Below are 11,616 nucleotides of genomic sequence, written 5' to 3'. Positions count from 1 at the left end.
GTGCTCCTCCTGCCCTGGCCAGGCCTCGCCCCGCCCCCTCGGCTGCAGGGAAACCCCCCGCGCGGAGGTAGGGGGCGCGGTGCCCGCCTGCAAGCCCCGACTTGTCCCCGGCCGCGGGCGGGGCCCTGGCGTCACGCGGGGGCGGGGCGTGGGAGCGAGCGAGAGGCGGGGCGGGGCGGGGCTGCCGCGGAGCGAGCGGGGGCCCGGGGAATCGCCGGGCGGCCTGAGACGCGGCACAGAGCCACATGCGAGCGGGGCACCCGGGAGGCGGCGGCGACACCAGCGAGTAAGCAGCAGTCGTGATCTGGCCGCAGACGCGGACGCGCCAGTAGCAGAAACAGCAGCGGCCACTGCAGTTAGAGCAGCAGCAGCAGCAGCAGCAAGAAGCCTCAGTAGCAAGCCACTCGGCGGGCGCGCCCTCCAGAAGGCAGCCGCCCGCCACCCCATCGCCGCCCTCTTCTGGCGTGTTCATGCCCCCGGGGTGAGTGCGCATCCCGATCCCCAACGCTGCTGCTCACGAGCGGCCAAGCCGAGAGGGCTCCCTGGAGGAGGTGACGGGATGCGCAGGGCAGAGCGGGCGATCCCCTCGCATTCCCGCTGCCTGTGCCCCAGCTTTCATCACTGGGACCACGGCTGGGCCGGCCGGGCCGGAAGGAAGCACCTGGGACTCGGGGCGCGGGGTCTGGGCGCACAGGTGCCACAGCGGTCTGGCGGGTTTGTTTACAAACAATGGGGTTCGGGCTCGCCCGCGCCCCCTGGTGGCCAGTGCGGCCGGGGAGGAGCGTGGCCCCGGGCTCCTTCGGGTCCCCCGGAGTCCCGCTACGGGAGGGTCGGGGTGGGGGTGGCACCGAGGATCGGCCACACCCAGGGCGCGCGCCCGCCGGGGGCGGCGACAGGGGGCGGCGGAGGCTGCGGCTCCCGCGGGCGGGGGCTGCGCCCCAGCAACAGCCGGTTATTGGCCCCGCGCGCGCTGGGCGGGCGGGGCGGGCGCACGTGGCGGCGTGGGGGGGAGGGAGGGAGGGAGCTGTGACAGCGGAGGGGCGGCGGGGACCGCGCGTGCGGGGCTGTGGATCTGCAGGTGTCTCGCCTGGGTGTGTGTGCTCGTGTCTGGCTCTCGAGTTTGTGTCCCTACACCGAGATGTTGGCGTTTGTCACCCGGAGGGGTGTCTGCGTGAGTCCTTGCCCGCGTGTCTGCGGGGTGGGGTGCACCTGTCCGTTTACGGGTGTGGGTGGCTACCCCACACACACCAGAGTTGTGTGCGTGTGCTCTTGAGGGGTGACTACGGGGGAATCTGTAGCCTGTCTGGTGGTTTTGGTGCTGGTGCGGGTGATGGGGGGGGACGACACTTGAGCTGTGTTTGTGTGTCGCTTGAGTGAGCTGTGTTGGTGTGCAGGGGTCTCGCCCGAGTGTGCGTTGCGTGTGTGTGTGTGTGTGTGTGTGTGTGTGTGTGTTCGCGTGCGCGCGCTGTCTCTGGGTGTCTCCAAGACATTCATCTGCTGCACCCAGCATTTGGGATGGGGTGCCACCCAGTGCCTGATCGCTCCCTCGGTGACTTCTGAGTGGCAAGGGGGCACAAGGCTGTCTCCACGCTGAGGATGGAGGGCTCTAGGCGGGGAGGATCTAGGCGGTGCAGCGGCAGCCTCTCTGCATGCCGCGTGTGTGTGTGTGTGTGTGTGTGTGTGTGTGTGTGTATGTATGTGTGTGTGTGTGTGTATGTGTGTGTGCGTGTTGGGTCTGAGGGGCTTGTCACTGTGATCCGTGGCTCATATGTGTCATGTGGCTCTCTCTCCCTCTCTCTGTAGTGTTTATACCAGTCACGTGAGGCCAGTGTTTTCTGTCTCTGCTGTAGGTGTGTGTGCTGCTGCTGCTGCTGGTGTGTGTGTGTGTGTGTGTGCGTGCGTGCGCGCGCGTGTGTGTGCGTGTTCTGGGGCTCACAGTTGGTTGTGGTGTTTGGGGGCTGAGAGAAGAGGCTGTGTCTGGTGCCTCCCCGTGTTGCTGCCCCGCGCGTGCGAGGGGATGATGCATCCGGTTGTGATGACATGTGTCTGTATGTAGCTGTTGTATCCCCGGGCGCTCAGAGTTGGGGGGGAGTGTCGCACATTCAGGTGTGTTTTGGGATGATGGGTGTGTGTGCTAAGGTGTCCTAGGGGTGTCTTGTATCCTGGGGTGTCTGTGTGTATGCAGGAGAAACACGTTGAAGACCCGTATCTCTTGTGTTTCTGTGTGTGATGGCTGCATTGTGGATGGGTGAGTGCGGGCATGTCAGCACTGGGTCAGTGTGAGACTGATGTAAATATGTGTCTAGGGCAGGAGGAGGGCTCTGGATGGCTGTGTGTGAATGTCTAAGTGTGTCTCCTTGTGTTTTTGAGCGGACCATCTCATTGGGTCTGGTGGGGTGGAGGTCAAGTTGGACACTTCTGTGAGTTCTCTGGTGTCTGAGTTGTGTTCCCATCACACACACACACACACACACACACACACACACCCGTCCTGTGACAGCCCTATGTGTCCTGGGAGCCCCAGCACCCCTCCTGCGCTCCTGGGTTGGGAAAGTTCTCCCTGGCCCAAGCCCTGAGAGTCCTAGGCAGTTTGCCTGGAGGGCTTGCCACGAGCCCCAGACGCAGTCTGTACCCCCCAGCCCATGCGCCCATCATCACCCAGTGTCCCGGCCAGGCTGCCCCCTGGGGTCACCCCCTCGTGGGCGTGAGTGACCTCCAGGCGGGGTGTCTGCAGGGTGGGGTCCCTGCAGCCCCCCTGCAGTCGCCCCGCTGACCTCCCCGCTGTGCCCCGCAGGCTCCAGGGAGCGCCATGGCCCGCGCACGCCAGGAGGGCAGCTCTCCGGAGCCCGTAGAAGGCTTGGCCCGCGACGGCCCGCGCCCCTTCCCGCTCGGCCGCCTGGTGCCCTCCGCTGTGTCCTGCGGCCTCTGCGAGCCCGGCCTGCCCGCCGCCCCTGCTGCCCCCGCCCTGCTGCCGGCCGCCTACCTCTGCGCCCCCACCGCCCCGCCTGCCGTCACCGCCGCCCTGGGGGGCCCCCGCTGGCCTGGGGGTCCCCGCAGCCGGCCCCGAGGCCCGCGCCCGGACGGTGAGTGCCCACCCCGCACCCGGGCAAGCTGAAGCGGGAGCCGAGCTGAGTGGGGCCACCGGGAGGGTGTGGCCAGTGTGGTCTTTGTGTAGCAAGAAGCAGGAAGACCGAGTGGGAGACAGGGATGGAGGGGCCAGGTCGAGCGGGAAGTCCCTCTTGGAATCCGACTGCAGTCCCCGGAGTTGCAGCCCACGTCCCTTCCCGGGCCTCGGGCAACAGCTGTTTCTCAGCTCCCCTCCCCCAGCCCGGGTCCCTGGGCGGTTCCCCCCCCCCGACCCCCTGCGAGGATTGCAGTAGGAAGGAGTGTGGCCGGTGGGAGAATTGTCACCTCAGGACTTTGGGGAGGGGTCGAAGGCCTTTCCCTTTTATTTGAATCTCTTTGGCACTAGCGGGGCTAGCCCGCAGTCCCCGGGGAGGAAGGGGAGGGGGAGGGGCCATTGTGTTGGGAAAGTCCCCCTCGGGGAGAGGGTGAGGCTCAGGGAGGGAAGGGTTAAAGGTCCCCTGCCTGATGGGCTGTTAACCCTGTGGTGCCCGGCTACCGGGAATGACCATCTGGGTTTCCCTTCCCAACTCACCACCACCACCACCACCACCCCATACAGTCTCCCGAACCCAGGGGTTACAGAGGGAAAAACTTTACAACTTTCCCCGGGGTTTCAGGGCTAGATTCAGAGATGATGGAAACTGAGGCTCGGGACCTGGTGTGGCAGGACGGAGGCGCAAGGATGAGCGCCGGAGGGGGTGGGGCAGACAGACTCACCCAGCACCCCTGCCACCCCCACCCCAGTCCTCCTGGGCAGCCCCGGTCTGGCCTTCTGGTCATCAGGCCAATGCCACATCCGGGGGTGTGGCCTCACTGTGGTTGGGCAGGAGTGAGCAGTAGTCACTGGGTGGGGTCAGTGGCTGTATCCCTGTGTGACCTTGGCCACTTCTCTGGGTGGGACCTCAGTTTCCCTGTCTGTCCAAGAGAGCAGCCTAGATCTGACGGTGTATTAGAAGAGGGGTACTTAGGTCGGATTAGTTGAGGAACTTCCGGACTGATATGGCCTGCCCTAAGCCCCAGAGCCACTTCCTCCAGACCCCTTTCTGGGGCTTAGGGCTGGAGTGAGAAAAAGGGATTTCTAGAGAGGGTCGGAGGAGAGAGGCAGGCCTGGGGTATCTGGGTGCCTCCGGGGCGCCTCGGGGCCGACCGGGTGGGTGGTGACCACGCCCCTTCCCCTCTCCCAGGTCCTCAGCCCTCGCTGTCACCGGCCCAGCAGCACCTAGAGTCGCCCGTGCCCAGCGCCCCGGAGGCCCTGGCGGGCGGCCCCACCCAAGCAGCCCCGGGAGTGCGTGGGGAGGAGGAGGAGTGGGCCCGGGAGATCGGGGCCCAGCTGCGGCGGATGGCGGACGACCTCAACGCGCAGTACGAGCGGCGGGTGAGTGCAGGGCGGCGGGCAGGTGGGGAGGGGGGCCGCACGCCCCCCGCCAGATGTGCCGCAGCTGCTGGCCCAGCGCGCGCGAGGTCGCGCCGGGGACAGGCAGATGGGTGTGTGTGGGCGGGCGGGGGGAGGAATCGGCTGGAAGCTGGGATTCGGGATGGGCCGGATCGGCACCGGAGCCCCGGGCCCGGCCGGGCACCGCTGCTCGGAGCTGCGGCGCGGCCCGGAGCCCGCGGCCGCGGGGACTGAAGGCGGCGCTCGGCGCGGCGGCTCCTATATCCCAGGCTATTTATAGCCGGTGAGTCAGCAACGCGCCGCGCCCGCCCCGCCCGCCCCCGCCGAGCTGCGCCCCGCAGCGCCCCCCGCCGGCTGCTCCGCGCCCGCACCTCCCGGGCCAGGCCCGCCACTCGGTCCCCCCCCCCCGCTAGGTCTTAGTCCCCCCCCCCACCTCCACGGAACCCCCAGCTTTCCCTCGCTCGCCCCCTCCGCCCCCAGCGCTGTGCACTCTGCACATGGCCCTTGCATTGTTTGCTGATTGCAACAGAGAGGCAAAAGCAGAGAGGGAAAGAGCGAGCGAGCGAGCGATGTTTGATGGAGGCAGGCCCCTCGCTCTGCTCCCCGGTCTTGTCCCCTACCTCCTGGTAGAGGGGCCCTCCTCCCAGCCGCGGCTCACTCCCAGCAGGTTGTGAGGTTGTGTGTGTGTGTGTGTGTGTGTGTGTGTGTGTGTGTGTGTGTGTGTGTGTGTGTGTTTTCACCCGCTTACTTGCTCGGTCAGGGGCGTTGTTTTTCACTCCTATCCTGGCTCTGGCGTCTTCTTAACTGAGGCTTTCTAAAGTCCTCCATTCCCCTCCATTGGTTACCACTGAGGAGGACATACGAAGTCAAGTGGCGTGGCCTGGTGGCAGCTTCCTGTAATCCCACCTGCTCAGGGAGGAAGAAAGAAAGTTCAAGGCCAGCCTGGGCAACCTAGTGAAACCCTGCCTCAAAAATGAAGAGGAAAGAGCCTTTGAAGTGGCTCTGTGGAGAAAGGCTCTTGCCACCAAAACTGATGAACTGAGTTCGATTCCCCAGGACCCACCTGCTGGAAGGACAGTCCACTGCCCGGTGTTCTTTGATCTCCACATGTGCTGCTCATACATAAAAATAAATATGACCCACACATAATATAATATATATAATAGATACATAATGTGTGTGTTTTAAAAGGGGCTTACAACCCCTTTGGGGGGATGGGGGATCCGACTCCCTGTGGTCTCCCAGCGCACACACACATTAAAAAAAAAAGCATTTTTGAAGTTTAGGGGAGGCTGGTGTCGCTCAGTTGGTAGAGTGCTCGCCTGGCAACACTAAGCAATGGGCTCTTTCCGAAGCCCAGAGTGCTGTAGCAGCTTTGTTGGAGACCTTAGGTGGGTCAAGGTCATCCTCAACTACATATTTAGTTCCAGGACATGTCATGTCCCTAATATAAAGTTTTTGGGTTGTTTTTTGTTTGGGCCTGGCCTGGAATTCACAGAGATCTGCTTGCCTCTGTCTCCCAGCACCTGCCTGGATCAGTAAGGGGGTGTGTCTTGCAGCAAGACATTTTCTAGCATAATTGACTTGTTTATTTCTTTTTTAATATTTATTTGTTATGTATACAGTGTTCTGTCTGCATGCCTGCCTACAGGCCAGAAGAGGGCACCAGATCTCATTACAGATGGTTGTGAGCCACCCTGTGGTTGCTGGGAATTGAACTCAGGACCTCTGGTAGAGCAGCCAGTGCTCTTAACCTCCGAGCCATCTCTCCAGCCCTTCTTTTCTCCTTTCTAAGGGACATCTATCTCTGACTCGGCCCATGTGCTGATGTCTCCGTGTTCCTCCTAATTTAGATATGATTAGATAGGACCGCTAGTGAGCTCACAAGGTGGTACCTGCCACCTTCCCCCTCTCCCAGCAGCAAGGATGAGGAGGAGGGCTCAGGAAGCCCCAGTTAGTTCTGGACATGTACTCCACTGGGGTCATTAATCCGACATCTGTGAAGTGGATTGTATTCTCTGTAACCAAGGGGGTGAGCCAGGTGAATCTGCTTGGCCGTGTACTCAGTAGAGGAACCAAATCAAAGCACCTTTTTGTTTTCTTTTTTTGTTTTTGTTTTGAGACACAGTCTCACTATGTAGCTTTGGCTGTCCTAGAATTCACTTTGTAGACCACCAAGCTGGCCTTGGAACTCTGAGATCCGCCCGCCTCTGCCTCCCAAGTTCTGGGATTAAAGATGTGAGGCATCATGCCCAGCTTTCTTTCTTTCTTTCTTTCTTTCTTTCTTTCTTTCTTTCTTTCTTTTTTTTTTTTTTTCCTTTTGAGATTGGGTCTTACTAAATTGTCCAGACTGGCTTTGAATTCACTCTGTAGCCCAGGAAGGCCTTGGACTTTCTATTTTCCTGTCTCAGCCTCCTGAGATTCTAGAAGCTGCACCACACTTTTATTCTGCCTCCCGGGAGAGAATGAGGTGTCACTGAACCCAGCATTGCCAAGAGGCACTTGCTCTCAGCCTTGCCAAGACCGCAGGCTGTTCTTCTCTGGTCTCGTTTGTTCTAGAAACACTGAGGGGCCCCACTGCTCCCTTCCATGTCCCACCAAAGTCTTTGGTTTGGTTGGTTTCATTTTCCCAGAAACAGGCCTGCAGTCTAGCACAAATTTAGTGATCCTGCAGCCTCAGCATGTGAAGGTGCCAGGGTTAGAGTGTGTGCCACCATGCCGATCTCTCACCAGCCTGTTCCTGAGAGCCCTTGTGATTTGCAAGGTGACTTTATCTGGGCAACAGGAGGTGTGTGTGTGTGTGTGTGTGTGTGTGTGTGTGTGTGTGTGTGTGTGACAGCAAGGCAGAGCCATTGGCTGCTTTGTGCTGGGCTCTGTGCTGTGAGGATTCTGCCACCGTCCTTTCTCTCCTGTGCTGGGAGAGTGTGCCATGGTGGATGGGGGTCTGGAACAAGGCTGGTAAGAGGGTCGCAATCAGTTTGGGGACCAATCTGGAATCCACACGTTTTGCCCCCTCACCCACTGTCTGCGGGTCCGAGCTAATTCCCACTTCTCTCTCTCTCCCCAGAGACAAGAAGAGCAGCATCGACATCGCCCTTCGCCCTGGAGGGTCATGTACAATCTCTTCATGGGACTCCTCCCCTTACCCAGGGATCCCGGAGCCCCAGAAATGGAGCCCAACTAGGTGCCTACACCCGCCCGGGGGACGTCGGGGACTTGGGGGGCAGGACCCCCTCCGCCTTCTGACACCCCGGCCAGCGCGGGGGACTTTTTCTGCACCATGTAGCATTCTGGACTGCCAGCGTCGCCTGTCCCAGGGGCACGCAAGGGAAGCCACTCGAGCCCAGGCAGCCTGGGTGCACTGATGGAGATTCGGACTTTGGGGACCCTGGCCTCCCGAAAGCCAGGGGAGGGAGGGCTGACGGACTCATGGTGACCGAGGGGGTGGGGACCGAGCCGCCCGCCTCTGCCGCCCACCACCATCTCAGGAAAGGCTGCTGGTGCTGGCTGCCCGTTCCAGCTGCAGGGGGGACCCTGGGGGTGTCCCCAGTGCGCCTTCACTTTGGGCCTGGCCTCAGGCCCCTGGTGCTTCCCCCCCTCCTCCTGGGGAGGGGGCCTGTGAAGAGCATATGAGCCAAACCTGACCACTAGCCTCCTGGAGCCAGAGAATGGGGGGCATGTGACGGCCTTCTCAACCCAGTGCCCAGCCATCTTCCCTGAACCGCCGGCGGGCGGTGACCGAAGCCTGCCTCACCTTCATCTGGGGGTGTCCAGGAGGGGTCCAGACTGTGAATCCTGTGCTCTGCCCGGGACCACCCCCCCAGTCCCCATCCATCCCATTGCATAGGTTTAGAGAGAGCACGTGTGACCACTGGCATTCTTTTGGGGGGTGGGAGATATTGGCGGAAGCCACCTCAGCCTTAGTCCCCAGGGCAAAGCGCTGGGGGGGAAAGATGGGGAGTCAGGGAGGGGGGAAATCTCAGAAGAGGGAGGAGTCTGGGAGCGGGGAGGGACGGCCCAGCCTGTAAAATACTGTACATGCACTGCTGTAGATATACCGGAATGGATTTTCTGTACATGTTTGGTTAATTTTTTTTGTACATGATTTTTGTATGTTTCCTTTTCAATAAAATCAGATTGAACAGTGGACACTCTTTTTGCTAGCCTTACCAGTGGCAGGGTGGTGGGGGACCTGTGAGGGCACAAAGGAGATCCGGACTCTTGAGCTCGGTAGTCATACTAAAAGGCAAGCAAGCTGGTAACTACTTAGAAGGCCTGAGCGACTAAGAGAAACTAAGTCTTAAAAAAAAGTAATGGGGAGGGGGCAGCTGGAGAGATGGCTCAGCAGTTAAGAGGATCTGTTAAGATCCTCAGCAGTTAAGGTTCGTCAGGAGGATCTGCGTTCAGTTCCCAGCACCCACATGTCAGCTCACAATCTGTAACTCAAGTTCCAAGAGATCCGACACCTTCTTCTGGCCTCTGTGGATACCAGCATGCACATGGTGTACACTACATACAGACCACTCACCCATACACATAAAATAAGTAAGGTTTAAAAAAGTAGGAGGCTGGGGGCGTGGCTCAGTGGTAGACACCCCACCCCCCACCCCCCGCCTAGAATCCTACTGGCCAGCAGAGGTTGGGGGCGTGGCTCAGTGGTAGACACCCCACCCCCCACCCCCCGCCTAGAATCCTACTGGCCAGCAGAGGTTGGGGGCGTGGCTCAAAAGCGCACAACCCCTGGGTTCAGTATCACACCAAGAGAGAAAAAGGAAGGCAGTTTGGGAAAGACAGACAAGTAGCTACAGAGCCTGGTACCTACTGCTGTAGCCTTAAAAGGAACAGCTCCAGCCGGGCGGTGGTGGCGCACGCCTTTAATCCCAGCACTCGGGAGGCAGAGGCAGGCGGATCTCTGTGAGTTCGAGGCCAGCCTGGTCTACAAAGTGAGTTTCAGGAAAGGCGCAAAGCTACACAGAGAAACCCTGTCTCGAAAAATAAAAATAAAAATAAATAAATAATAATAAAAGAGGGCAGGCTCCTTGAGGGCAGAGGGTCTAATGCTTTTTATCCTTATTTATTCCACCAGGCAAACAATGTAGTTGGGCTTGAGATTTTCTGCATGAATGAATGAATGAATGAATGACCTATAATTTAGAAGTCATTGTTTGAAGTGCTGGGACTCATCGGTTAGGAGACAGACCCTGTCTGTCCTGGACGACATGGGGTCTAGCCTGGCCCAGTGATCAGCCTCAAGCTCCCTCTGTGGCTGGGAGTGCACCTTGAGCTAAGATCAAAGTGATTCTAGCGTGCACCACTGCCCCGAGGCCAAGCACGCTGCCAGCCCAGCCCAGCCCAGCCCTGAAAGCCCACTTTGCATTGTTTTGAGAGAGGAGAGCTCCCCCACTTACGTCCTGAGAACTGGCGCAGTGCGGTCCTTGTATCAGCTTTGCCGCGACCCCAGGGAGAAGCAGACGTGAGATGCATCAAGTGACCCACTCAGCAGCTGGCACTGTCCCTATCTGGTGGCCAATGATAGTAACGGAAGTTCACGGGAAGTGGATCATCTAGGGGGCCGTGGGCACACAGGAGGGGATCTGATGAAACCATATCCACTGCCCTTTGCTGGGCATCTCCACCAGAAGAAAGTATATGTGCTAAAGAGTCCAAGTGTGGCTGGGCGGTGGTGGCGCACGCCTTTAATCCCAGCACTCGGGAGGCAGAGGCAGGTGGATCTCTGTGAGTTCGAGACCAGCCTGGTCTACAGAAGGAGATCCAGGACAGGCACCAAAACTACACAGAGAAACCCTGTCTCAAAAGAACAAAAAGAGTCCAAGTGTGGTCTACACACAACAGCACAGGAAAGCACCAAGTCTGATCTAGTCACACAAGAGAATAACACTATTCGCTCCATCATTCCGGGAAAGTTCAACCAGTGAAAATGTTACATGATAAGTTCGGGGACAGCTAGATGGCTCAGCAGAGAAAGAAACCTGGGCCCCCACCACATGTGAACAGGCAGACACACCTCCACACACAGTCACTCTTCATCTCTGAGCCTCTAACTGTGTGGTCTGGAGACTTTGGGTGCTGAGAACTGAACCCAGGGCCTTTGGATGGTGTCTCACAAGACGTTATGAAGTTCTTTTTCCGCACGTGTGTGTGTGTGTGTGTGTGTGTGTGTGTGTGTGTGTGTATGAGAGAGAGAGAGAGGGGGGGGGGAGGAGGGAGAGGGAGAGAGGGAGAGGGAGAGGGAGAGGGACAACTTGTGGGATTCAGCTTTTGTGCTCTACCATGTGGTCCTGGGGAACAAACTCGGGTCATTAAGCTTGGCTGCAAGCTCCTTTACCGGCTGAGCCATCTTGCTGACCCTTCTTATACTTTTTCTTTCGGGCTGCAGAATTTCTCACTGTGTTTTCAACTCAGTGATTCTCACCTCCATCCTCTTAGGCCTACTGAGTACATTTTTCAGCCCCAGGCTATTCATTTGGTTCTTTTATACCATGTGTTGCTGATTCTACATCCACCAGGAACCTGTTCTTTTTACTTTTTTTTTTTTTTTTTTTTAAAGCGTCTCATGAACTCCAGGCTGTCCTTCAACATGTTATGTAGTGGCGATCTGCCCACCTCTGCCTCTGTTCAGCCTACTTTTCCTTTGTCAAAGATCTATTTTTATTTGATACGTATACGTGAGTGACGGCATATGTGTGTGTATGCTTGGGGCCTGGAGAGCACACAAGAGAGCATCAGATCGAGTTACAGATGGTTGTGAGCCGCTGTGTGGGTGCTGGGAACTGAACCCCAGTCCTCCGCAAGGTCAGCCAGTGCTCTGAGGCGCTGAAGCTGCCTCTCTAGACCCCACTTTTCCTTCTTTTCATAGATCCAAACACACTGTAGGACCGAGAACAGAAAATTTCCCCCTTACATCACCAGAGGCCCGGAGACTCACAGCCAGAAGCTACACTGTGTAAACCCAACAGGCCCCTAGAAAAATAAACCCAAGAGGAAAGGAAGCAGCTGCAGCCACCATGGCCACTGCCCAAGGGATGCAGGAAGTAAGTGGTCCCACACCTTCCCAGGAAGAGGCTCCTGGTCTGAAG

The 11,616-nt window shown here is 58.8% G+C and overlaps 1 protein-coding gene across 2 annotated transcripts; it reads left to right on the top strand.

Annotated features, from left to right (window-relative positions):
* The first annotated feature begins 1,138 nt into the window (after positions 1 to 1,138).
* On the top strand, positions 1,139 to 8,649 carry Bbc3 (BCL2 binding component 3). Of its 2 annotated transcripts, none has more exons than XM_059253574.1 (4): positions 1,139 to 1,171; positions 2,795 to 3,083; positions 4,311 to 4,501; positions 7,587 to 8,649. In XM_059253574.1, exons 1-4 carry the CDS (start codon positions 1,139 to 1,141, stop codon positions 7,701 to 7,703), a joined length of 630 nt encoding a protein of 209 aa, XP_059109557.1. In that variant the 3' UTR covers positions 7,704 to 8,649. The 2 variants fall into 2 exon arrangements, with proteins under 2 accessions (XP_059109557.1, XP_059109558.1); XM_059253575.1 differs by lacking the exons at positions 1,139 to 1,171; positions 2,795 to 3,083 and adding exons at positions 3,914 to 3,978; positions 4,209 to 4,213.
* Positions 8,650 to 11,616: the final 2,967 nt, after the last annotated feature.

Source organism: Peromyscus eremicus, chromosome 1 (genome assembly GCF_949786415.1).
Source record: "Peromyscus eremicus chromosome 1, PerEre_H2_v1, whole genome shotgun sequence".
NCBI lineage: Eukaryota > Metazoa > Chordata > Mammalia > Rodentia > Cricetidae > Peromyscus > Peromyscus eremicus.
The sequence above is the reverse complement of the archived record's forward strand: the minus strand, read 5'-3'. Positions and strand labels throughout refer to the sequence as shown.